At 42.1% G+C, this 27,089-nt stretch overlaps 1 protein-coding gene across 13 annotated transcripts in view; it reads left to right on the forward strand.

Moving 5' to 3' along the window:
- JADE3 (jade family PHD finger 3) overlaps positions 1 to 27,089 on the forward strand; it is a 70,556-nt gene that overhangs the window by 9,413 nt on the left and 34,054 nt on the right. For 4 of the 13 annotated variants that reach the window (XM_054205415.1, XM_054205482.1, XM_054205445.1 and 1 more), the window contains exons 2-3: positions 9,916 to 9,968; positions 26,681 to 26,740. In XM_054205415.1, the coding sequence (XP_054061390.1) occupies positions 26,692 to 26,740 (49 nt within the window). In that variant the 5' untranslated portion in view covers positions 9,916 to 9,968; positions 26,681 to 26,691. The other 9 variants (XM_054205491.1, XM_054205512.1, XM_054205499.1 and 6 more) reach the window with 7 other exon arrangements.

Here is a 27,089-nt window from a genome sequence, read left to right on the forward strand (position 1 = left end):
CCTCCTTTTAGGTCATTTTAGGGAATCTGTATTAAGCTCGTTCTATCAAAGAAACCTTCTTTTCTAACAGTTTGAAGGTGTTGTTCTAGTGTAACTACATTATAATGATCAGACCAGTCATATATGTTTAATTCTGAAGAAGTGGTGTTAGCATCAGCCCTTCCATGAGCATTACGCAAGTTGAGCCTACTTTGCTCCTGTACCAGACTTCTTTGGCCACAATAAAGCATCTTTAGGTCTATCTTTCAGAGGTTTTAATGCCATGTTAGGGTGCTCTGTAACACCTCGCCTTCTTCATGAGAGCTGTAATCAGTCAGAATTGTGAGTTTAACTGCATAATGGCCATTCTCAAAGGAGAAAAAGCTCAGCTCCTGTGTTAACTTTCTCTGTTGAGCATTCCAGGACTGACAGGATTATAAAAGTTTTTATGTTTCAGGTAAGCAGAAGTGATGTAAAACTCCGGGAGCAAACCTATTAAGCCAAGTTATCTTTCGTTCCCTCCTCCCCCCTTCCTTGGGTCATTGAGGGAGTTTGGCGGGTGTAGCACAGAGGATGTTGGTGCCGATTGTGTGCCTGAAGTGGAGAAATACCTGTCTGTTGTGGTATTTCCAGTGTTACCTGCTGTCCTCCTCGGAACTGGTGGAAGCCTGTCCATATTGACACGAGTGGCAGTCCCTGTACCTCTAGTTTAACCCTATCTAAATAAATAGCTGAACCATAGCTAAACCATGTCAAAAGCTTTGCCTCCATAAAGACAACAGCATTATACAGTGTAAGTCTTATTCTAATAAACCACACAAAATCATAAAGGTCTGTATATTTATAGATAATTTTATTAAAGGTCACATTTTTCCTTTTGACAGTAAGTTCTTCTGGCAGCAGGTGCTCTAAAGGAATAGTTCTCTTGCATTACAGCTTGATCTTGCAGCTTCCCCCCCACCCCTTCCCCAACATATCTGCATCAGGACATTTTTGAGAAGAAATAAACTCAGTTTTTTCACTTAGGAGCTCTGCTGGCAAATTCATCAGACAAATGCCTTGCTAATTTCTGGCTTCGTTTTGACACTGACTTTAATTCCTATTGACTCCACCAAGGCCAAAATTTCCCTGCTTGTTTCTCAGAGCTTGCCATGTGTTTTGTCTGACTGAGCGGGAATGGCTTTGGAAAAGGATTAGTTAGTTGACACAGGTTTCTCTTTCATAGCAGTAAAAAACCCCTAGCCATTTCCAACCATTAAAGATCATCTTCAAGGAAGATTTCATTTTTGGTTGCTGCTAGGGAATTTGCAGCCACAAAGGATGAAATTGACAAAGTCTCATTTACTGTGTTTTCTTGTCTGCTGCTTCATTAATTGTCATTTGATTGTGCTCTGAGCCTTGTGTTTTGCGGTCTAAGTGCAGAGCTTGGGTGCTTTATTTACTTATGGGGTTTCTTTGCAGGGGGAGGTGGTGTGATGATCAGATGTCTGACCAAAAAAGAACAGGGGACCTTTCCGTATGAAATCTCATAAATGCCATTGTCCTGGGTTTGATTCAGTACTTACGATCACTGTGATGAGCAAGTGAAGTTAACACTTTGCTACTTTGCACATCTTTTTTCCTCTGGGAACTGGCTGTCATTCAGTTAAATACTGACTAAATGTTTTGATATGAGGTGAGCTGTTCATCAGGCTGGTTTTGGTTGTTGTTTTGTTTTTTTTTTTTTTTTTCCTGTGGGCACTGAGACCACCTTCAAGATCAGGAAGAAAGAATAAAGAATATAATTTATTAAATTGCTTCTTGTTCAGGATGAGTAACTCAGTGGAGTAACCATAAAAATAGCATGCAGTAATTGGTAAGTGTCAGATGCTGACAACTTTCTTATACTTTCCTCTTGCCATGGCCTTAGCTGTTCTGGGTTAAATAAGATGAAAGGTAATGTGTGTGTTCAGTATATCCGTGCTACTTTAAGTACTCAGATTCCTCGTACCCGGGGCAGTTGAAGAAACTCAAAAACGCATGTTCTGTAGCCTGTATGAACCCCTGTGTTGTACACTAGTGAGCACTGCAACTTAATGTATCCAGAAAAGGAAAAAAGATCTTTTCTTGGCTACTGTCATCCAGCTGTGAGATAGCTTTCCTCCTGTAATCCAGACATAAATTATTCTTAATCTTTTTTTAAAGCTAACTGATGTCAATCAGTTGTGGGTTAGTTTTGGTTGTTTTTTTTTCCTCCTTGCATTGACCACAGTAGGAACAGAAGCTCAGCAGGCTCATTTGTTTTGTAAAAGCCGGTGGTGGTTTGAGGCATGAGCTCCTCCTGACACTACCCAGCAGTTGGTGGCCATCCTGCAAGTATGTAGTTGAAGCTAAATGCTATGACATGGATTAGGAAGAGATTGTATGGACAGGTCTTCCAGCAGAGTGGTGGGGATGGCTGTGTCTGCGTGCGTGCTCTAGGTAGGCAGCCGCAGAGTCCTGCAAGGGAAAGGGGTTGAGGGAAAAGGGCCGGGGTTTGGTAGCTGGGGTTGAGAGGGAGGAGGCGTTTGGGGCTGAGTCTCAGTGGACGGGAAGAATGGCTGGGAAGGCAAGGTGCAGAGTCGGGGACAGCCTTTGCAGGTGTGGCAATCGTTGGGGCCTTGCGCGATGCTGAATTGGATGCCTGACAAGTGCATGTGAGGTGAGGAGAAGAGGAAGAAAGGTCCGAGCATGGATCTGATTGCCGGAGGTATCTGTTTACAGGGCTGCAAATCAGCAGTTGAATCTGCGAGAGAGGAGAGATTTCTGGCATCGTTCCCTCTTTGGTGTGTGAGCTGGCCGCCCTGAATGCGCTGGGCACTTGGAGTCCCGCTGTAAAAACCTTTCTATTTGTTGCATGGGGAGTTAAAGCCTTATGGGGTTTGTTTCTTCTTCTTGTTCTGGAGCCAGAGATCTAACTTGAAGGCATTGAAGTGCACAATTTGGTATTGCTTCAGTCCAAAGTCTAAATTTGGCCCCTCATCTTTTATACTGTCAGTGTGTGGAGGATTCAGCAAGAAAAAGTGATGCTGCTTTTAGCATTTGTGACTCTCTTGTGTGTGTGGTGGGGTCATGGGACTTGCTGCAGAGTGTATGAGAATGGCATGGCTGTGCCACCAGAAACTTAACATCTGTTAGCATACTTTAGAAATTCTCACACTTGGTGAATCGTTTTATTTTTTATTTTAGGATCTCCACTAAAGATATCCATAACTGTGCACAAATATAGTTGCATTAAATAACGGAAATTAACTATGGGAAAAGATGCGTCTAGATCATCTAGATGATTGATTCTGAAATGTTCACTTGAACCTCCCTTCAGTATATAACATGAAATAGTACTGCCATCACTTAGCTTTAGGAAATGCACACAAGCACATCTGTTAGGACAGGATGTACAAGTCGAATGAGGTGGGTTGACAGTTAAAATCTGGCTGGCCAACATGTGGCTGTGGGTAACGGCAAGACATGTAGTGTTCCCTTTCCTCAAGAACTGGGTTTGTATTTTTGGCTCCAGATCCTCATAAATAGCCTGGTTTTGCTGGTCTGTGGCTCGCAGGCCTGTTTTCCAGCTCCTGGTAGTGGGTAGCACCAAATGCGTTGGTTACTTCTGCCTGTACCTCATTCCACGGCAGGAAGCATCCTGCCAGTTCCCAATATTTTTATCCCAATTTAGCTCTTCTGCTGCAGTCTTCTGCCACGTGCATTTGTGGTCTCTTTCTGTTATCCTCCTCTGCATTGCAATGTGACCTGCTGCAGGGAATACCCACTTCAGAGAGAAGAGCATCCTGCACCAGGCTGAAGTAAGACATCTCCTTAACGTTTTGTCCTGAAAAAGGGCACGTACCTGAGCTGATGTACAGTGACTGTCCTCTCATGCAGCTGTACATTGCAGCATCCCTCGATGTCTATACATCCCTTGGTCTCTGATGTAGCGAAGAGAGGTAAGGGTGAAAAAGCTACTTGGGATTGCTTTGCTCTCTCCAAAATGCCGCAATACGCATGCATACTGTAGAGTAGCTGATGCTACTTGCTTGCTCCGCAGCAACTTGTCTGTGTGGCTATGTGCAGTCCTCAGTGCAGACAGGCCAAACAAGCCGCTTCGTGCAGTCCTCTCCTCTTTATACTTGGGTCCCATTTGTTGTTGCCTTGCCTTGAGGCTGGTTTGGGAAACACTGAGCCCGAGCATGCAGTCTTGGCAGCGCAGCTACCAGGACCCTCGTCCAATCTTTGTTTAAACGTCAAGAGCTGCAGCCTCCGATCCTTCCCCTGGGCACACGGACCAGCAGTTCTGACTGTCAGGACACTTCCTTAATGCTAAGCCTAAACTTTTTTTGTTCCTTGGATTTATCCCATTACATCTGATCTCTTCCAGAGCCATGCTGGTATATGAAGAATATAAACAACTTTGTGTGTTCCTCAGGTTGAGTGTTTCAGTTAAATCTGCATGTACGTTGGTCTCACTAGCTTTTCCTTTCAGGGCAGTTGTTTCAGCCCCCAACTTACTTTTTTGCATGTGTATGTCAATTATATTGTGTAACAAGTAATTTCAAACACCGAATAAGAAGTTTTGAGTATTTTGCGGAATGGCTGGTGCTATACACGTGCTAAAAAGCTGCTGCGTTGGGTCGCCATCTGATGCCTAGGGGCCCAGGACTTCAGAGTGTTTCATAAAACGGCTTGATGTTACTTGTTAGTTGCCTTATGAAACCTATCCTTCTAGACATCCTGCTGCATTGTTTGTCTGAAAATGGGGTAAGCCACTGTGGGAAATTGTTTTCCCAGCATATTTTAATTGGTTGCTGGGAATTACTAAGTCACTGGTTATTATTAAGAATAGGCTTGTTGCTGCGTAAAGGTGTAATTGAAATATTTTTGTGACAGTGGAAGGAAGTGAAGGTGCTAGACTTGCTTCATTAGATGCATTCCATGTCTCTGACCTATCTTAAGATGAGATGGACTATCTTTTGATTTTTACAGTGAGATTATGAATTTATACTGAATTACTTTTTTGCTTAAGCCAACATGGAAGAGAGGTTAAAAATTGAGAATACTGACTGTATACTGAGCTGAATACTCACTGTAGTTAGCACCGTTAGAAGCTGGTGAAGAAGCAGCGTCAGATCACAGTTTATTAAAAGCAAAAATTCAGCTCTGTTTGTTATGAATACTTAGTAAGGATTTTAGAAGACTTTCCTTAAAGCTTAGTGACTTTTTCTACTTCTAGTCCCCCTAGGATAAGTATTGCCTGGAAGTATTTCTTCAGTTAAATACGATGGATACTGTTTTGTTATTTGGATACTTGTTCCTATTATGATTTTTCCAGAACTATAACAGAGAGAGTACCATTAGCCTTTGGCTTCATGCTATAATTTATTTATAGTCTCAAAAACTCCTGCCGTTATTTCCTATGCTGTCTTGGTAGATCTTGATCTGCCGTTTGTGAGAGGTCTGTGTAATGTTACTGGTAGTCCATAGGGAGCTGGCTACATGCGTTAGATATCTGAAACAGCCTTTAAAAAATTTTTGAATTAATAAAATGATTTTCTAATATTTTCTTTTCCCACATAAGCAGTTGTTATATCCGTGGGATTATTTATTACGAAGGAGATGTGAAGCGTCACAAGACCAGCTTTCTTATTCTGTCTTGAAAGGCATTTGTGAAGTGGGAATTACACAGTAGATGATGCAAGTTACCCAACAACGCATGTTATCAGAAGGAAGCTAGGGAAATGTGGATTAGGTGAAATGCTTGCAGGAATGTTTGTAGCTGCTTAGAAAACTGAGAGGATAGTTACTAATTACTTTCAAACAAGACAGGTGAATTTGGTGGGATGTAAGAGGTCTCTAGGTCCAATATTAATTAATATTTGCCATTAACGATGTGGGTGAAGGAGTGAGGACTCTGCTTATTAAATACCCAGATGAAACTGGGTGGAGCTGTGTGTCAGTTTGAGAAGGTGCTTTGAACTTATAGTTGCCTTGGGAGATGGGAGAAGGAGTCTGGAAGGAGGGGTTGGATGGGGCAGAGGAGGGGGCTGAGGGGCAGCTCTGGGGCAGGAGGAGGGTTCGGCTGCACGTCCCCAGGCTGGGAGCAATGGGCCCAGCAGCAAGAACTGCTCATGGCCAGGGCATGAAGCAACGGGATCATGCTGTTGCAAAAGCAAACTCACTGGAGTCTGTGCGTAGGATTATGATCTGCGACTCACATGACAGAAAAGGATGGATTTCTGTAACAAGAGTGTTTTCTGTGTAGGGAAGGGTTCAGCTGGAAGACTTGGCCCAGGTTTGGGCATCACAACCTCATAGTGATTTTGTGAGCCAGCCCTAGAAGGGGTGGTGGGGAGCAGCAACTTAGAAGGATGAGAAATGTGGAAAATGTGGCCTGTGAACAGAGGGTGAAAGAACTGGGTTGTATTTAGCCTGCAGAAAAGACTAGGGTGTACTAACAAAAGAGTTAAGCATAGTGTTCAAACATGATGTTAACTCTGTAAAGAAAAAAGAGGTAATCTCTTCAGGGTCTGGTGCAGAGGGAGATCTGATCCGTGTCGAGGGAGTGTGTGCTTTAAGCACCGGGACAAGCTTTCTGGCAGCAAGAGTCGGGCAGAGCAGAAGGAGCTTGCCTGGAGAGGCTACGGAGCCTCCTTTATGCCCAGTCTGAGCTCTTGGTCCTATCTCGGTGCCCTTTTCCAGGATCCTGGCAGATCTCTTTTTCTGCGACTGTCTCTCTCTTTTTTTTTTGTCTTTTTTCCTTTTTTTTTTTTTTTTTTTGAAAATGGCAGTGCAGCGTGTGGGACGGTTAAGGAGAGAAGCACGAAGTACTGTTTTCAACCAGCACAATTCTTGTTTTGGAGGCTCAGCTGGTGGTAAGTACTACAGTAAATAACAGGGGGAATGATAGTATAACAGTAGTGATAACTGCAAAAATAGGTCTTTGTTCCAAATGGCTTTCTGTTGTTAAAAGTTGTATTTTAAGAAATAAATCTTCCTGATGCTTTTTCCCCTGGTGATGCTTAGTTTCCAGGCAGTATTTATGAAAAGCTACTGTGCATTTCTAAGTTTTGCTTTCTGTGTCTACGTTTTGCTTTAGTTCCTATAACTTTTTTTCTTTTTTGCTTTTCTGTTTCTGTGTGCCACAGTTTCTGTTCCTGCCCTGTTGCTTTTTTCAAATGCACCCGGGGAGTAGAAATGCAGAGTCTGTTGGCACAGTGTGTGTGGAGAGGAGGGTGAGCATCTCTTGTGTGTTTGTTACCCCCGCTCTTGAACTTGCTGCTGACAGGGGAAGTTGGGGAGTTGTCACTCTTCCAGACCAGGGAGCACTCCTCTGATTTTTTTATTTTTTTTTAACCTACTGACGAAGAACCCCCTGCTCATTAATTTGAGGTGAATTAATTTAATGTTTCTGAATCAGTATGTTACGACTGACTTTGAGGAAAAAAAAAAAAGAAAAAAAAAAAAGGAGGGGAGTGGTATTGTGGGGTGTCAGCTGTATCTTTCATGCTATTTTGTATATTTTCTTTTACATAGTTGTGAAATAAGTAAAGTTGGGAGGGAAGATTATGCCTGTGTAGTGTAAGGGTTAGAGAAAGAAAAGATTTTTTTAGTTGAACCTTTTGGTATTTGAGAGTTCATCTTGGCATTTAGCTGAGCAAACAAATGTGTTTTTAATGAAGAGTTCAAAAATACATTAGTTTTGTGGTTCAGCTGGGAGGCAAAAGCTGTGGTTTTGTTCACACTTAAAAGTTGTAGGCTGTGCTGCATTTTAATGATGCCATTTGAGTTGCCCTGACACTTTGTGTTTCTATGGAAAACTTTACATTAAAGGGGTTCAATTGGGACACTAGAGGATTATCCCATAATGAAACATCTCATAAGAAAAATTTGTTTGAAAAATTGATCCAGCCGTTTATTCATTATTTTACTTTGTCTCTTCCCTTGCCTTTCCTCCCCCCAGTGCATTTTATGGGTGAGGCTTTCGGCATTTCTTCGCCGGAGGGTGGAGGCGGCGTCGGTACCAGGGTTTTGCGGCAGAGCAGCCAGTGGGCTTTTAAAGCGAGTCCCTCCAGTCAGCCCCACTCGCTGCGTGTTGTCTGGGCACACCGTGTTTCTGCTGCGCACCAGCTGGGTCCCTTGGGATGGAGACTGGAAGCTCCCATCGATGCTTGTGCCAAGTGCGCTTCGTCTCCTGCTGATGGGCCCTGTGGATCGCTTCAGGCTATCTGTGTAGTGGCAGCAACGGCAGCAGGCTGTGTCTGCTTATCTCAAGTTAGAAACCCAACCCACGTAGTGTGATTCATGTTTTGGCGACCTTGGCTCTGGTACTGCTTTGATCTACAGATCTTCTCGCGTTGCTCAAAATTAATTGCTTAATGTGGGGTATAGCCAGAGATTGTCAAGGAGATGGGAAGAGGAAACTGGGACGATTTGGAGAAAAAAAAACAAAACACCAGGCAACAAAAAACCCAACCAACCAAACAAAAAAACCCAAACCAAAAAACCGCAACAAACAAACAAAAAAAAAAATCCCAAAACACAAATGCAAAACCCCCAAAGATGAAGCCTTAAATCAAAGAAAATTAACACCACCAAAACTTCAAAATTTTTTAAGGTCAACGTACAAGAGCTATAAAATATTGTGCGTTCCCCTTCTCTGCCCCACCCCCCTGCCCCTCCACCCCCCAGATTGTAAGGAAACTTCTTCCTTTGATGCCACAGCCGAAGTTGAGCAACAATAGTTCTTAAGTAATAGGATCTGTGCCACTCCTCAGTGGATGGGTGGTGTGGTATCCTTTTCTTGTACTGCAGATGGGTGGAGAAGCAGAAATGTTACAGCGTGGTGCTGACACTTTGGCCATAAACTGCCTTATTTCAGTTAGAAACACATTGCTATCCCCCCCTTCCCCCATTTTATTCTTTTTCTTCTGGCAGGGTATGCAGTTATCGGTTCCTTGGTTTTTACTTGAATTTCTGCTCTCTAATACTTTATTCCCCAGCTCGTAGCTGTTTTTGTTAGCTTTTCACTCTGAGGCATGGGGTGGACTGCGTGCCAAGACAGACCCTAGTCTAACCGCTGACATCTCCAAGGAGTGCTGCAACTAATCTGTTGGGTGTAACGACTTTAATGCTTTTGCCATGGCCATTACAATAGGACGCAAAACATACATGTGCATGATCCTGCAGGAGGGGAATGCAGGCAGTTGGTGGAGGGGAAAATTCCTTCTATTCCCATACTTAATATTGCTCAAGGCTCAGGACTAGATTAAAAAGGGTGAGTAAGCAGAATCTCTGCCAACGAAGCTGAACTATCCGGGATTGTCAAGGAGAGGTCTGAAGGAATGTTTGAGGAATTAAGGCAGGAGCCACACGGAGCCTTTCCCTCTATACTTATTTTTTTATTTGCCCTCCTATGAATCGATAAGCTTGGTGCTCGGTTCATAGAAGACCCTCTAGAAGGAAGAAAGCATCAGTGTGTTTGGAGAAGTCAGTCCCTTAAGTCAGCTGAATAATCGTGCAGATACGTGAACGTTTTGTTTTGTATTCCCCAAACAGGATAGAGCATATACTAACTAAAGTTTTGTTTTGTTGGTATTGATAAGTTGGTTCCCATTCACGGTAAGAGGATGGCAAAGTCGACTTTAAGATTATTTTTATGAATTTACTTTTAATCTCGTAGTACTTTGTGTATTTATACTGCACATACATGTATGTGTACATACAGCTGATGCGTTTCGGTTTTGTCTATGTTAAGCAAGAATTACATATTTTAAGGCTTTATATTATGGATGTATCATTTTCTTGGGAAAATTGCAATAAAAATATAACATACCCTTCACTTACTTGCCAAAAATTAAATTGTATCTCAAACGTGAAATCCCTGATGCCATTCCTACCTAAATAGCACTCCTTTCATTTTTTTAGGAGCTTGTGATGTCATCAGCTGAAGCGAAAACATCTACCTCATGACCTGGCATGTAAGTGAAGGAGGAACTGATACTTAAAATTAAAAAAAAAAAAAAAAAAGTAAATGTGTGTGTTGGTGTTTGCAATGTGTAAATTGAACCTATATACCTTCAGAATTCAAATATCACCTTTTAAATGAAAGCTTTGTGGATTTTAAAGGAATATAAAGCCTTTTAAAGGAGAGGAAGTCATAAAAGAAGCTGTTAACAATGAGGTTCCAGCCTGCAGAACTCCTTGTAATAATTTCAGTTAAAATCTATCTTGATGTACCCCATAATGCTTGGAAGGCTGGTAGGCATAGATGGAATAATTCTATCTTACTGCAACATTTACGTGTGCTGCTTCTACTCTTTTTATTCTGTGCTTCTTTTCTGGATACAAATTTTGATAGTTGTGATGAATACATACTGTACATGGAGATACCCTTACTAAAATTAAAAACTGATTGTGCACAAGATTTAGCTTCTTTTACGTACTTAGATACTTCACAGTAAACTTTTGCAGTTTTGTGGCACTTCTATTTTTTTTTTTTTTCCCCCTTAAGTAAGCAAAAATATTTCAATCTCTGCAGAGGCATTTTCAGAGATTTTTTTTGTCCGCCTGCTCTCTGCTTTTCTTTTATGTGGTTTAAAGGATTAAAGTGCAGTCATTGCTTTGAGGGGCTGATGTCAGCAGTGAGCTGGGTATTCCTAATTAGTGCCAACACCTGTACCTCATTATGAAGCCTTGTTGAAGCTGTCCAGTGAACCGAGGTAGCTGGTCTCTGTTGCGTGTCTCTAATGTGATTATAAAGCCCTCTCCTGATGCAAGTTTTGTTACTTATTCAACTTTTGGACTGATGTGGAAAGTGAAGCTAAGCTGTGCCACTTGGCTGGCTACCAAAGATCATAAGGAGTGGCAAAGAGAAGGGATGCAGTCATCTCAATTTCAAGACCTCTAGTTCAAAGCTTCCTTTGACTGTTTAAATAAAATAAAATAAAAAAAAAAAAAAAGAAAAAAGGGGGGAGAGTGTTTTTTCTAGTTTTCAGTGTCAGATACTCTGGATTTAGAGACTACATCTACAGACGCCAGCTGGGCTCTGAATATCTGAGTGCAGTTTCTATTGTGCATAACCTGTTGATTTTCTGCAAATAGAGCTTTGGCCTTGACTACTCTTGCACCATCCCTTTGTCTTCAAGGGGTCAGGGCTTGGCAATTCTTTTCCTACACAAAACCAGCATTGGTCTCTCTTCCCACCTGATTCTGTACTGTTAGCAGGGCTACAGTGCAATGTGGTTTTGCGGCAGTTGGGAAACACGACCTCAGAAAGATTTGACTAAAAAAAATTTATGGTTCAGAAGAGATGCATTGTTATCATGTTTGGGCTGTACAGGCAAAAGTTTAAGCACGACTTACTTTTCTCTAAGTAGTTTAAGTAGGTTTTTAAGAGTTTAGCTTACAGAATTCAAGCATGCAGCAACACAATGCTGGCTGCAGGTTTTGGGTTATTTCCCCGTGAGTAAGGAGAGAGACAGAATAACTTCAGATGTGTATCTTGGAAGGGTTTGAGATAATAAACCTATAAGAATTCACATGAGAACACCATGCTGGTTATCCAGATTTGGAAAAATGGAAGGAAATGGAAGTGTAGTGGATTCTTAAACCTCAGATGTAGAATTGAAAGTCTAGTTGTTAAAGGGATTGAACCTCTGCAGAGTAGAAGCCTTGGAAGAAAAAAAAAAAAAGAGGAATAATTAAATAGCCAGAAACTTTTGGTGTTTTTCTGTATTAAATATCTGTCTGCTTTCTAACACTGTCACTTACAAGAATGTCTTCCTGGTCAGCTTCAGGAAAGCTATAATTCAAGTCATTCCTGCTCTGTAAAAGTGCTAACCATCAAGCTATTATATATTCTGATTTTGGATACTTTAAAAGGTTTTGGGTCTTGAGAAATTCTCACAGACTGGTTTTGTGGTGGGGTTTTGGTGTTTTAGGTTTGGTTTTGTTTTGCTTTTAATTTCCTTAGCTTAAAGTTGATCTAGACATTTTTAAGTCCTTGCAGCATGTTCTCTTAGCTTTGTGCAAGCTTCACTGCAATCCTAGAAAATGGAATACAGCATTTGTTTGCAGCTATATGTGATGGTAGATATTCATGTTGGATTTAGACATGACTTACAGGAGTTGGGGATAGATATAAATAGGTGCATCTCTGCTACTTTGTGGCAGATACTAAAAATGACAAGAAAAAAAAGACAGCGTAACAGATTTCAAAGCAGTTGTTTTTGTAAATCCTTAATAGTTATATGAAACTCAAGGAGGTTTCACCAGTGAATTTAACGATGCTAAATGGTGATTTTTAAGAGCAAAGTGTTTTATGTATAGAAAGCTTACCTGTGCCTCCAGAGGCATAAGCGAAGGCAGAGACTGCTCTTTCCTTTGCACAGATTTGTGAGGTGCAGCAGTAGTTTTTATATATGTATATATATGTGTGTGTGTGCATGTGCACATGCACGCATCTATTTCAGATTGTTCCAGGATGTTTTTTGTTTCTTCTTTCATTCTTTCGAGTTCTCCAAAAGAAAATCCTGAGTGGATAGTGCCCTAAGGTGCATGTAGGCTATATTTACACAGCATGTTTATTTAATCTGTCTTTAAAAAAAAAAAAAGGCAATGACTAACACACTGGGAATGATCTAATTTTTGACTTAATTTTGACCAAAATAACTCTCTGCAGTGAAGAGCGATTAACAAACTCTTCAGGTCAACAGTATGTCAACTGTCAGAGTCTCTGGTTATTGTGCTCATCATAAGCAGAATCTTGTCTGATAAACATGCTCATTTCAGTATTTACCATGGCCCTGTAGACCACCTATCTCATCTTTAGTCCACAGAGGTCAGGTTGGAAACTGATACATTAAAAAAAATAAGATTAAATCCATCATGTAGAGGTGAATTATTATGAGTGAGTCTGGTTTCAGATGAGTTCTCTTACCGAATTGGGCTAATTACTGCCTCTGATAATGGTCAACAGTGGACACTTAGGGAAAGAAAGCATTATAAAGCTCATGTAGACTCTGTTTCTTGTAGAATTTTGACTTTGGGATTTCCGGCAGATTGACATGACACATTGTGTTTAATAGCCCTTGTCCTCTATTTGCCTAATTCTTTTCAATCTGTTTATTTTGCAACCCCTGCAACATCCCGTAGCATTGAGTTTCTCTAAGTAATTCTGTACAAAACGACCTTTTTTTTTTCCTGTTGTCTTAATGACTCTCCTCTGAAGTTTGTTCAATAACTTTGTGTGTCCTTCGTCTTCTGGGCCATGAGGAACAGTGAGTAGTCTCTTCGTGCTGTTCACTTTCTTTGTCTCTTGTGGCAGATTTCTCCTATTCTGCATCCTCCTTTCTCAGATGGATAGTCTCAGTCTGTTTAATCTCTAAAGCCACGGCACCCTCCCCTTACAGCTGTAGTTGGAGGTTCACCACTTTTTCTCCAGTGGGTGCTGGAGGGAGGTAGAAGACACTCCCTTGCTTTTAGCCCACATTAGAGTGACCTAGTAGTGTTGCTTATCCGTAAAGCTTTATCCGTGTGGCTCAGCGGGTGTAGCAGATGAAACCAGACAGGCTTATATCAGTGCTAGTCGATGCTGCTCTTGGACCTTGGACAGGAGGACGCATCTCTTGTATCAACATGCAGCTCTCCGCAGTGTTCTCCTCGTAAAATAGTTTCTGCTACAGCTGATTTCAGAATGCCCAAGGACCCCATTTTTAAAGGCACTCAATTAATGTGTGTGTTTTCGTCTTAAGACCTTTCAGAAACATCCTGCAGGCACTGTGGCGTGGCTGTGCGTGTATTAACTGGGAGCCGTAGTTGGTGTTGCAGTAGGCAGCAGCACTCAGCCTCCCTGTCAGGGATGTCCAAGGGAGCGGGTGGACCATGCCTGAGCTGCTCCTGGCTCACGCCTGGTCGCTCTTGCTGTTTGCAGGGATGGGGAAGTAGATAGTGGAAGAGGGGTCTCAGGTGGCTTTATTCTGCCACAATCCGAGCACAGGTTCGGTTGTGCCTTCTCAGTTGCAGAGCCCCTGGTAACCTGCACAGCTGCAGCCTGCCCCGTGCCCTGCAGCTGGGCGGGGGAAGAGCCTGCAGAGCAGGACGGTTCTTTACAGGTTTATAGAAACCTCCTAGACCAACTGGAGTTGCATATACAAAACATATGGACTGTGGAAGTTTCGCATTCCATCGCAGAGTTTTGAGAGTGACTCGGCTATAAAGGTGCACCTGATAGGGCAGATCCTAATTATTCCAGGTTTTTGTTGGGTTTTGCCCCCCCATTTGTTCTATTTGTTCAGTTTTATAGTTGCATTTTTAATTGTAACCTCTCCTTTTCTCTCCCTGTTTCTCAGCACAGATCTTATTACTGCTCATGACAGCATGGGATTCAGGTGCAGCAACTGCAGTGTGTTGGGGGCTCTTGCCTATAAGTAAAGATGTGGTGAAACACCTCCCTACTTCCACGGCTTGTAGGCATTTCCAGTCATCCCAGTACAGGAGTGGAGAGTGGGCAAAGGGACCTGCATTGGCATCAGATTCATTATCTCATAGCCCCACAGCTTTGGAAGGTCAGTTGTGATAGTTCCTTATCCTCGTAGGATGGAAAGGATAGTACTTTCCTGTACTTTCTGACTCCACATATTCCAGCACCAGTGCTCTTTGTGATCCACCCTGTGGGGCGGCACCTTTTCTCCTGTGCCAAAAAAAGCCACCTCTATCCACTCAGCTTTAGCGCAGTTCCTTTCCACTAGGAACAGTAGAAGGGTGGTGCTCTACTCTTACTCATTTTGATCTTGTTTATTTCGTCAATGTGGAGGAAGAGCAAGGAGGAATTTAGAGGAGTGTTAATGGTCAGTCCTGATCACTGCGTCCCCTCATTCAAAAAGTGTAAAAGTACTTTGGCCTCAGCTTCGCTGTTTGATGACAACAAACACTGTTTGATTTCTTTTTTTTTTTTTTTTTTTTTTAAGAAACACCTCCTGACTGCTTTCTCAAACAAGATGTGGCATTGGGCACATTGGGCAGCTACAATCATCCTTTGGCCTCCCTTTCCAGGGAGGCATCAGCCCCAGTGGGCAAGTTTGCTATTTATTTTGTGATTGCCGCACCTTGCGTTATGAGAGGAAAAAATCGTAATTTTTCTTTTTGTCCTTGCTCCGTACATAAAAACGGACAAACATCAGTTGGTCACAGTATCTCTTTCATGGTGTCTTCTCCCACCTCCATTTGGTGATTTAGAGAAGTCTGGAATGGTATTTGTTTTTATAAATCTGTTTTAAATCTGCCTCACTAAAAGACCCCTCACAGTGTCTTTGGTGTGTCATATGTTACATATTGTAGCACATAACATTAAATTGATTAGCTGGCCATTAAAATTAAGTTAAATTCATTAGTTATTAAGACAAATTTTGTTGTCTTTTTAAAAAGTTTTTTTTAATTAAAAAGTAGTGCTTTAAAAAATCTTCTAGTAAATTTTTGCTCATGTTTTCACATAGAGAACTAAAGTAGTAGTGCAACTGCCCATAAATGTGTCTTGTGTGAAATGCTAGAAAGTAGAGTAGGATGTCAGTATTCAACCAATGGAATATTCCAAATATTTCGAGTTCTGGCTGTGACAGTACACTCCTTTTAATTGTTCCTATCCAATGATCCCCTCAGTCCCTTTTTTTTACCTGAGGAAAACTTTAGCATCCAGATTGTTTATTTGCAACTTGTAAATGAGAAACACTTCTTGTCAGATGAGAAAAGAAATTATCAACTTAATGTTTCCTAATAGGGAAATATTTGTGTTCTTGCTTTCTCTTATCCTTTGAGTAGAATATAAAGATGCAGCTTGATGTTTTCTGCCTTTTGCAATCCTTTAGGTTTTGTTAGTGATGCAAAACTTTGTAGCAAAGCGGTTAGCCTCTTCAAAGCATTATAAGCATGAAATAAATGAGTCAAAACAGATAAAATATTTAATGCAGGCTGCTGTTGATTCTTTTATTATTTGAGGTTTAGAAAAAACAAAACAAGAACAGTGAAACCTACTTTATTTATTAGCAAGTACAAAAAAATTAACTGATTACTTTAAGCAAGTATCTTGCAGGTTACGAGAACTGTTGCCTATGCTGTTAATAGGAAAGTTGTTTGTCTTAATCCCAAATAATGCATATGTTTCTAGATCCTTCCTTCTTTGATAATACTTCCTGCCTGTGTTCCTACGTGTGATCCTAGTTCCTTACCTGTGTTTTGTCATGAAAGCATGCTTTAGTACAGCTGGAGGGCAGAGAAAAACAGATCCAAGTGGACAGCATCAGACAGATAGGGAAAAGTGGCAGCTTCACTTGAACTAGTGTAATACTCATTGTTGCCTAATTTTCAATTAAGTAGTGACACTTGTGTGGGGTGGTTTTTTTTGTGTGTATGTTTTTTTTTCTTTTTTTTTATTCCCTCCCCTTGCTGCGGTGCAGTTTCGTCGCTGTACAACAGCATGGCAATACTTAGTGACTTAGGGCATCGCAGGGGTTTTTCCTCTGTTCGACCCCATCAGCAGGAAGGGCAGCGAGTGGCGAGGGTGCGGGATATGCGCTTGGGAGACCTGGATGCCGCTGCCTGCTCTGCTGTGCCGGAGGCTCCCCGCGTGATGTATGGCTGCTCTGCGCCGCAGCTCCTGAAATGTCAGGGCTTGCAGTGCTGGCTGGCTTCACACAAGCTTATCGTGAGGGTAGATACGGTAAAGCCTGCAAAAACACTTAGAGCCAAGGTAACGTGAATCATACCGGTTCTTAAAATAGAAAGCCGGGCTAAACGCTCTCTGAGGTTTTTCTGCTCAGTCATATTGGTGAAGCCTGTGCGTGCTGCTCCTGTTTCTCGCCTGTGACTGCAGTCTCCTTGCAGATAGGGAGCACGTGGCTGCCTTCAGGTGTCGAACCCCTCGGGGGAGCTCCCGGGCAGCCAGCTCCTTGTTTACCCAGCTTTGCACTGGGAGTGATGCCCTGGTACCCATCCATTTTTAGTAGCGCTACTTCCACGCCAGTTGTTCATCAAAGTGGACGTTGTCCTTAGCTTCGCCTTTGTTGAGTAAGTACGCATGGGCTTTTGTGGGGTTTTCTTTTTTTTTCTTTTGCCCCTTGGTTATTCGTTGCCTTAGGTGTTAAATGTCAGGTATTAGTTTTCTTCTGAGGGAGCCCTGTAAAACAGACAACAGGAGACTGGTAACAGCATCTCCCCTGCTGAGTGCTCCTCAGGGCAGACAAACGCCTCGTGGCCAGGGTGGACGCTTCATTGCGACGCTTGGCGCATGTGTGTAGTTATCAGGCTGTACGCAAGCTAGCCCCTGCCTCCTGGGGGTTTTCCCCTGAAGGGATCAGTCAGCCACCGTGGAGTTGCCAGCAGCCTGACAAGAGGCGGTCTGTTTGTGCAGTGCTGGCCTGAGGAAGCGAGAGCTGTGATGGCTTCCCTCCGGCGACATGGCACTCCTCCCTGCCCTGTGGGCCTGACGGCTGCCTCGGCCTCCGGCGTTGACCTGCTGCGGGGCAGCTGAGATCATGGCGCTCCATGGGCTGCCTGTGTGTTTAACGCTGCTGTGACTTTCCTGCTGGGAACTTGTTCCACCTTTCATCACTCTGGGGGCTTCCCTTAGGAGGGCTGGGCTTGGGTGGAAATGGAGGGCCGGCGGGATGCCGTGCCCCATCAGCCATGCGCAGGCAGCCATGCCAAGCATGGTTCCCTCTCCTGAGGGCCCGGTTCCTTCATCTTAGCCTTTCTCCTGACTGGGAGCGATGGCGGGAGGTGGTCAAGGAGCCGAGAGGTGGGTGAGGAGCGTTCATGGCCCGGTAGGCACAGCTCAGGTGTGCGAGCGTGGCAATGCCAGGCAGCGCCGGGCTGCTTGTGGTTTCAGGGGAGGAAGTGCTTTTTTATTTTTTTCCTTCTCTTTTTGTGTTATTTTAAAAGCAGGCTTTTTGCTCAAACTCAATATGGTATTTTGAAGGAAATATTTTTTGTGTGTGTGTCCAAATCTTTACTGCTGTTTTAGGAAAACAATAGTTCTGTTAATAAAGAGCTGGTGTAAAAACAGTGTTGTGTTCAGGAGCGGAAAGTAATTGGGAATACTGAAACAGAGAGGGGCAGAATAACGTACACATTGGTATATATTTGTTTGAATTAATGACAGGCTGATGTTGTTTATTTTTTTTAAACTGACTCTGCCCAGATTGGTATTGTCTTCAGGATGCTAATGTTAAAGCCGCAGTGTTTAATGGGCAGAAATATTTCCATGTCAGCCTGGCCCACTGGGGTGCTCTGTGCACAGGCCAACACGTGCATCTTACTTCAAAGACAAAAATGAGGATGCTCAGTCACTGCTGGGTGCCGAGGAAGCACGGGGAAGAGAGCACAATTTTAATTTCTTTCTGGCCTCTTGGAGAGTATCTGTTAAGGTAACGGTGGTGCTGCATGTGTTGCTGGGGATGTGCTCTTCTGAGAAGGATTTCTGATTTTTAACAAGCTGCTTGGTGTGAGGCAACTTAGTGAAGGCCTTTGGAAATCTGTCCCCCCTACCCTTGCGGTGGTTTGACGCATGGATGCGGCACCAGAAATTAAAAGCTACACTTTTGTTTTCAAGGTAGGAAAGGCAGTTATACTTGGGACATGCTGTATTTTATTGTATTGTCAAAGCATGTTCTAAATGTGAAGTAGCATCACTTACACTCTTTTTATACTCACAAAGCAAAATGATGGGCATTAAGTGCTTTGCACTAGACCGAATGATGAATCATCATCATAGAAGGGCATGGAAATGATGTCAGGGTTCCCTTTTGGCCCATAATCTGCAAATGAATGCAGGGCGGATTATATTTGGGGTTTCTTCATTCTAGTTTTATCATCTATCAGCTGACTTCAAAATTTAACTATTTCAGGGGATGAGTCACGCTGGAAACGATATTTTGGACTTCTCCTGCTCCGTGGCCGCCCCCCCCACCCCCCCCATTTTTAAACGCATGATACACTTGTGGCAGCTGCCAAATTGCCCTATATAAAAAGGTAATGCATAACAGAGCTTGAGACTGTGTCTAGGTGCTATTGTACTTTATACGGACTCATGTTATTAGCCAGATTTCTGTAACATGCAGTTCCTTCCCTACTAAAATTATTTATTTAGCTAATGACAAAGGAATCGGCTGTAGCTGGTAGTACTGCCTCTAAAAACTGGCATATTCCTCCTTTGTTGAATTACAGATTATTATGTTAACCAAGGCTTAGTATGAAATAGTAACAAGAGAAGTTCTATTTTGTGGTAGGCCCAGTACAGTCTTCAGAGAATAATTCAAGAAGATTTTATTCTGGGGGTGAGGGGAGGGATAGAATGGATATGGTCACTTTGTTATGGAATTCTTGAGTAGGGTTTTTAAATTTTTTTTTTTCTGGTTAGAGTGAAAGAAATAAACAGTGTTCCTTTTTTTTTCTGAATTTCCTTTTCTGTGAATTGTTTAACCTTTCAAACCTTTTCAGTGCAGCATATATTGCTAACCCAAGTTCTGAGTGGGTGTTTTTCCCAGCTTATATAGCCTTTTTGTGAGATTGAATAGGATATTAAAAAATAATAATAAAAAACCTAAACACAAGTGATCTCTCTTCCTGTAGTTATTTGAAAGGTTGTGTTAACTCTACTCATATTTCGTAATTTCCCTGGCACTTGACTATGAAATTTGACCTATTTAAATGGTTTTACTGTACTACATTTCCTGGAGACCTTTCAAGATAATTTGCTTCCTAATCTAAATTTAACAGTTACATAAACCACATTTTGGAGACTTAGAAATTTCTACCTACTGCCTCTGCCTTTTTTTTTTTTTTGTAGACAAGCCAAATTGTAAAAATGTAAGTACAGAATTTTAATCGGAGATCTGCATGCAGCTTGTCATTTGGTTTACATACCTAGATGCTGTTTTTCTTTTTAATAGATAAAGTAGGTTGGTTTTTTTTTTGTCCCACTTGAAAGTTCCCTTAGTGCTGTGACCAACTCCATTTTTGTCAGTCTATTTTAAAATGTGAGGAAATAGTATCTCACAGGTCTAGGATATATTTGTGTTATAGTTCCTTGAATTTCTTGGTTGCCTTTTCCTTCTGTATAGGTCTTAACAGGTACTGAGTAGCGTATGGATACGTTTAACCTTTCTCTGCAACATCTGAAGCCGGGAAGGACGGATTGCTGCTCCTTGGAGATACTGTTTTCTTCAGAAATCTTGACTGGATTTAAGGATTCATTTTGTATCACGCTTGTCACTGATGTCTTGTCTAATACGCTGTGCAAGTTCAGACTCTGAGAGATACCTCATCCTTTTATCTGCTAACTCTGTTACTCGTGAACTATGCTGAGGGATGTGTCAGAACAAGAGGATAAACTTAAAGGTTTATTTGGTAAATTTAGTTGTTTACTCTGATGCAAACTGAAAAGAGAAAAATGTTTGTTGCTGTTTCTGCAGGTATTTGAAATGGGTTTTTGCTTTGACTGAGGCTCTGAAATTTTGTTAACTGTCTGCTGTTTACATATGCTGCTGTACTGATTTTTTTTTTTTGAGTAATGCATGGTAACTAGCTTTTCAGAAGTGGGAAGTACCTTAAGTCAGTGCAACATTGATTTTCCTTGGGGAGAGTGCAGAGTAGTGGTAGAGGCAAGTGGCTGTTTTCCTGTTCACTTTAGCAGTGCAGATAACTGTGACTAAGGAAAAAAGAGCAAACATAATTTAGAATCATTAATTAGAAAATATCTTGCCTAGATTTTTGGAAATATCAGTGTTATCCTTTAAGTCAGATTCTTGCATACGCTGGCTGATACATTGATTACTCTTAGCTTGGGATCCATGTTTAATTTCAGCTGGGTGAATGCAGGGTGGCTTTTTCCTGGCTTTCCTTGGGAGTGCTGGATCTGGCATCGGTTTTGGCTCCAGGGAGAATTCCCAACATGGGCAGTGGCATTCAGAAAGCTGGGGAAATACTGGCAGCATGATGTTGCTGCTCGTGGCTGAAGAGGGTGAGGGTGTGTTTCCTGCGGTTATTTTTGGTTGAACACCCAAAGGGTTCAAGGCATCTTGATCTGTGTTCGGGTGTTTAGGTGATGTTAGGGAATGAGGCTGATTTCTCTTTTTTAAGTTGCAGTTCTTGCCTTAAGCTGTTGTGAGCAGATTGGGGATACGTATGCAGCCATGGCTTGGCAAGTCAGAGATGCAACAGGTGGAGAATATGGTTCAAATTCAGGAAACTGTCTGGTAATTGATATTAAAAATGACACCAGGAAATGTTCCATTGCCATAATTGCCTGGAGAGTTGAGTATCTTTTTGCTTGCAACATGGTGATTTCTTAATGTCACTCCTGTATTTTAATTTTCATTTAAAAGATCCCTGAAGGTGAGCATCTTCATACAAGTGATCAATCCACTGTTAGTCCTTCTGTGGATTTTTAAAAACAAAAGGCAAAAAAAGCTTTAGATTAAGGCATGTTATGTTCTTATTTTTAATGATCATTTTTAAGGTAATCTGTGCTTGACCATAAGGCTTGAGCACATTTTGAATCCACAGCCAAAGCACCCCTATCTACCTTTAAGGTGGTGAGAATCATTACTCAGTGACTGGGAAGCAGGATTTTCTTGGGGCTTTTTGGGGGGGTGGAGCCACTTATCTTTTTTGCTCTGCAATAACGTTTCAGTTTTGAGTTGCTTTATACTCCATGTTTTTCTTAGCTTGCACATTGGAACTGCTAGAAAGTTTAAACTTTCTAAACTGCTAAAACTTAGTTCTCAAAATTAAAAAAAAAAATAAGTTCAGTGTGCACATTTGCAAAACGCCTGGATGAAGATAAAGGAAGTGGAAGGATGCTGATGGCTTTAGCTGCTCGCTATCCAGTGTTTCTGTCATGCTCCTAATGATGGCTCATCTTTTCTTGTATCTTTTTTTCTTTATAAGTAGCATTTATTTGAGGCTGTTTTCTAAATTTCTTTTTGAACTATTCTGTGGAAAAATGTGTTTCTTATCTGTTGTAAAAATTTACTATATTTTTCATTTTGTGTGTAAAACATAATACTATTTACTTGATTGTCTTTTGGTGTTGCCACATGCTGTTCATTATAACTGATACTGTGAGGCACTGGCAATCTCATTAATTTCTCACCTTTTCATTAAGTCTTGACACACACATTGAAATAAATTAATTGTTTTCCTTTATTCTAGTCTTTATTGTCACTATAGTTTTCAGGGGTGAAGTTAGAAAAGGGGTAAAGCTAGGATATATGAGAGACTGTACCCATTTCTGTGGGGTTTCTGTAAGTTTGCAGGTGATACCGAGTTGGGTGGGAGTGCTGATCTGCTTGAGGGTAGGAAGGCTCTACAGAGGGACCTGGACAGGCTGGATCGATGGGCTGAGGCCAATGGTATGAGGTTCAACAAGGCCAAATGCCGTGTCCTGCACTTGGGTCACAACAACCCCATGCAGCGCTACAGGCCTGGGGAAGAGTGGCTGGAAAGCTGCCTGGTGGAAAAAGACCTGGGGGTGTTGGTCAGCAGCAAACTGAATATGAGCCAGCAGTGTGCCCAGGTGGCTAAGATGGCAAACGCCATCCTGGCTTGTACCAGAAATAGTGTGACCAGCAGGACTAGGGAAGTGATCATCCCCCTGTGTTCAGTTTTGGGCCCCTAACTACGAGAAAGACATTGAGGTGCTGGGGGATGTCCAAAGAATGGCAATGAAGCTCGTGAGGGGTCTGGAGAATAAGTCTTATGAGGAGCAGCTGAGGGACGGGGTTTGTTTAGCCTGGAGAAAAGGAGGCTGAGGTGAGACCTTATTGCTCTCTACAACTACCTGAAAGGAGGCTGTAGCGAGGTGGGGGTCGGTCTCTTCAATAGGACGAGAAGAAACGGCCTCAAGTTACGCCAAGGGAGGGTTTACATTGGATATTAGGGACAATTTCTTCACCGAAAGGATTATCCAGCATTGGAACAGGTTGCCTGGGGAAGTGGTTGAGTCACCAGCCCTGGAGGTATTGAGAAGACTGGTAGGTGTGGTGCTGAGGGACATCGTTTAGTGGTAATTTGGCAATGTTAGGTTTATGGTTGGACTCGAAGATCTTAAAGGCCTCTTCCAACCTAAATGATTCTATGATTTTTGGTTCTGGTTGTTTGGTTTGGATTTTTTGTAAGTGTGGATTGCCCATTCTTTCTACATTCAGCCGTTGGGGAGCGGGGTGTGTGTGTGTATTTTTTTTTAAATTTCTTCACAGTCTTTTGCAAGCGACAAAATATAAATGAGAAGGAAGAAGCAGGAATTGAGGCACGGGGTTGCTTTCAGCCTTACTCTGGACCATATCGCTTGGATAATAGTATTGTTGTCTGAAGCTGAGGGATGAACTGGAGGGTGCCAGACCACTTTGAGGAACTGGGCTGAAGCAGGGAAAGGCTGACATCGGTTTCCATGTTATAGGGACTGGCTTTGCATCTTCTTTCTTGCTGAACTGAGCGGCTGATGATCCTTCCATGTTCTGCAAAGACAGGCGAAGGAGTGAGGTGGGAGCTTTACCACAAAATGAGTGTTTGCTTCGGGATCCCTCTGTAATGGCTAAGGAGCAGAAGTGTTGTTAGTGACCCTTTCTGATGAGCCCTCGTGCTTTGGGGTGGAGGTGAGCTGGAAGTTGTGTTGCAGTCCCAGAGTACGCAAGGGTACAGCAAAGGAGTCTCCTGTTAAATACAGAAGTGAAGCCCCCTGCAGAGGTGGTCCTGTTGAATGATGCTGAGGCTGTTACTCCTGTATCATGTGGGGGCATACCGCAAACTTGTAGCGTGTTGGTCACTTTAATAACCTGTCTTACTGAACACAGCACACCTGTGATTTGTTGTAGCTCTGTGGGCTTTTATTCATTGTTGTTGTGGTTAATATTGCTGCAGAAAATCAGGCAGGAATCCAGCGTTATTACTATTTGGGGCTTTTACCCTGGGTGACTGCTTTTTCTGTTTCCGTCTGCTGTGATTGAGGTGTAAATCTCTTGCCTGAGCTGCTACAAACCCACTTCTCACAAACACAACTTTTAATATTTTTTTTTTTTTAGTTTGTGGTTTTTTGTTGTGTGTTTTTTTTTTTTCTCCTGTGGAGTTGCTGGCAGAGGTGTGCTTTCTACTCTGAAGTTTTTGTTACGCTTGGCGTCTCTGTGTAAGCTGTCTTTGAAGTAGACATCTCTGCTTTCCTCAGTTGCCCAGGCTGAAGTCCAGGCTTCCTGGGTGTTCCCTCCTGCAGTTGTCTCTCTCAACCTCGTGTTTGACCCTACTTTAATTGAATGTTCATGTTGTGCTCTGCAGATAGCAGTCTTTAGTACAGAGTTTAAAGGTTTTATTGCTGCGTGTTTATATAGAAATATAAGAGATGAGAATAGCCTGTCATAAGCTTTCAGCACCTTTCAACAACTGCTCAAAAATTCATCTGAACATAAAAACAAAGCAAGCAGCAAGCACTTGCATTTCTTGCTAAGAAATGGAAGTGAGGAATACTGCTCGGCATGCCTAGATGCATCTTTTTCAGTATCTCACAAGGTCTTGTAACATGTCTGGTGATCTGTAAGCCAGGGCTGTTTAGAACTGAAGACTGCCAGCAGAGAAGATATTGCCACAGGCAGAAACTGCTCCTTTTTATGGGGGTGTGTGTGTATGCTCTGGGGGGTTGGGTTCGGCTGCTGGAGTACAAGGTCTCAAATAGGCAATACCATTTCATTTGCTCTTGATTAAAAGTCCATGCCTTTAAACTTCATGAGTTGGCAAGATGAAAGTAGTTTTCTAGTCCTCCCCTCGCTACCCAGCAGTTAACTTCAAGTCTGCTGCGTCCAAAACATGCACATAGACAAGCCCTTCTGGCCCAAGTGCCTTCTACCTGTCAAGCAGCTTTTGCCTAAGAGATTCATGGAAGTTTCTTCTTTTGACCAGTGTCTGCACAAGCCACCTTACATTGCTAGCTGGACGTGAAGTCCTGTGGTGTTCTGGCTATTTTGTTTTTGATGTAGCTCCTCTGTTGGAAGCTGGTCTTTGTATACGGTGTAGCTGCCTTGCCTCCCCCAGGTTGCTTGAGCTATGAGAAAGTGAATTAATTCTTATGTAATGGAAGTTTATAGCTTGCTTACGTGATACAAATGACACCTTTTGATGTCCTGTCCTGTTGACCACTGTGTCCATCTGTTCTCCTCCACGTTAAATACCTGACTCAGAAGTTCTATTTCTACCTGCTTGAAAACTGCACACATTTCAACTTGCAGGAGTGTGGGCAATGTCTTTTCATAACAGATAGGTCAAGAGGATTGTTTTAAACTTTGATAATTGTGTTTAGATTCAGTAAACTCACTCTTTAATTTAAAGGCTGCTGAAAATTTCCACTAAACTAAACACTTGTGCTGCAAACAATTCAATTGCAATCTCTTCAAAGCCTTTGGACAGGCTTCTCTTACCTGGAAATCTTATTTATCCCGTGGTCTTTGGATAATCTCAAGACCCCTTGTACAGTAACTGACGTGGAGGGTTTATCAAACGGGATATGTAGCTGTGATGCTTTTTTTAATGGCGTGTGGTTTTGGTTAAGAAATGAAGCTGCTTATGTTTCAGGTGTGGCCAAGTTGGCACTTCTAATAACTGCAGGCATTTCAGGTTCAGCTGTCTGTAACCTACTTGTGCCTGTCTTCTGCTTAAAAAAAAAAAAAAAAAGCAGAATCATTTCTTACTTCTTTTCTTTTCTCTAATGATTTGCTCATTCAATCCATTAAAAAGATAGGGGTGATTTTCATTTACTGTTACTAATTGTAAACTGTTATTGTTTCTTATTTAACAAATGTAACAATGAATATTATAGAATGGCAGGACTTCCCAGAATGTATATGGATTTCTGTTGACACTTGTTTAGGATATATAGATGATCACTATTTTGATTTTTCTTTTACTAAGTAGCAATGCAGAATTTTCTTCTTCCCCATTCTCTGTATGCATTACATGTTTGAAAATCAATTTCAAAAAGCTCAACGCCTTTTTCTAATGGAACTAGTGCAGCGCCACAGAAGTATTTCTCAGCAATACCCTTGATCACTTCTCAAATTTCTGAAAACCACATTTCTTGTGAACTAAGTGGTGATCAGATGATTTGAATTAAATGGCATCAGTCACCATTTTCTGTGAATGTCCCTATTTAAAATCTGCCGTTTGTTTTGCGTGGATGCCTTGGATTTATTTGCCTGCCTTTTTTTTTTTTTTTTTTAAGGTGAGTTATATTTCTAAATCCTTGCCTTGCTGTGCATCCACCTTATTTCCTGGCCTCCGCCCGTCTCTCAGCTAGCGACTGCCACCATGGCAACTCTTCCTCTGGCTGAACAGATGGGACATTGAGTCTCCTCCGAGAGCAGAGCGCCGCTCACGCCCTGCCGGGAATCAGCTGGCAGGTTGCACTCCTTTCTGCAAAATTTAAAGCAAGCTCTGCCCAGCGGAGGCATGCTGGTTTTGAGGGTGCTCAGTTTCACAAATAATACTTTAGTCCAATAATTGCCTGCAGAAATAAAACGGTAGTGGCTGAACTGGGATTATTTCTGTGCCTGAAAACTCTTCAGATGAGCTTTGCCTTTAGTGCGAAGAGCTTGGTGTCAGCCAGCAGCCGGTGATTTTCTGGTAGAATGGTTGCCATCAACTTTTTTTTTCTCTTTAGGATGCGTCAGGATGAAACGCCACAGGCATCTAAGCACCAGTGACAGTTCAGACAATGAGAGTAAGTAATACCTACTAGTTTTTCTTTGGTCTATCACCCCCTTGTGGTTTCCTTCTGTGGTTTGAGGGCAAACCGTTTCACCTCTTAAAATTAAAAAAAATTGTTTCTTGCTTGATTTCTTTTTGTGTTCTGTGGTCTTTGGTGTTCTGAATCCTGTTATGGGAGGAAAAAGAGGTGAAGGATCCTGTAAATGTGGGGGGAGTTTTGAGCTACTTAGAATTTGAAGAGAAACTTGTATGTGTTTCCCTTTCAGAGATGGGAAAAAGAAATCTGTAATTCAAGAGAAATTTTACTGTCTGGTGCCCTATTTTGTAATTTTATTTTTTTTTTTTAAAGGGAGTCCTGTTGT

This window comes from Rissa tridactyla, chromosome 1, assembly GCF_028500815.1.
Source record: "Rissa tridactyla isolate bRisTri1 chromosome 1, bRisTri1.patW.cur.20221130, whole genome shotgun sequence".
In the NCBI taxonomy this organism is placed as follows: Eukaryota; Metazoa; Chordata; class Aves; order Charadriiformes; family Laridae; genus Rissa; species Rissa tridactyla.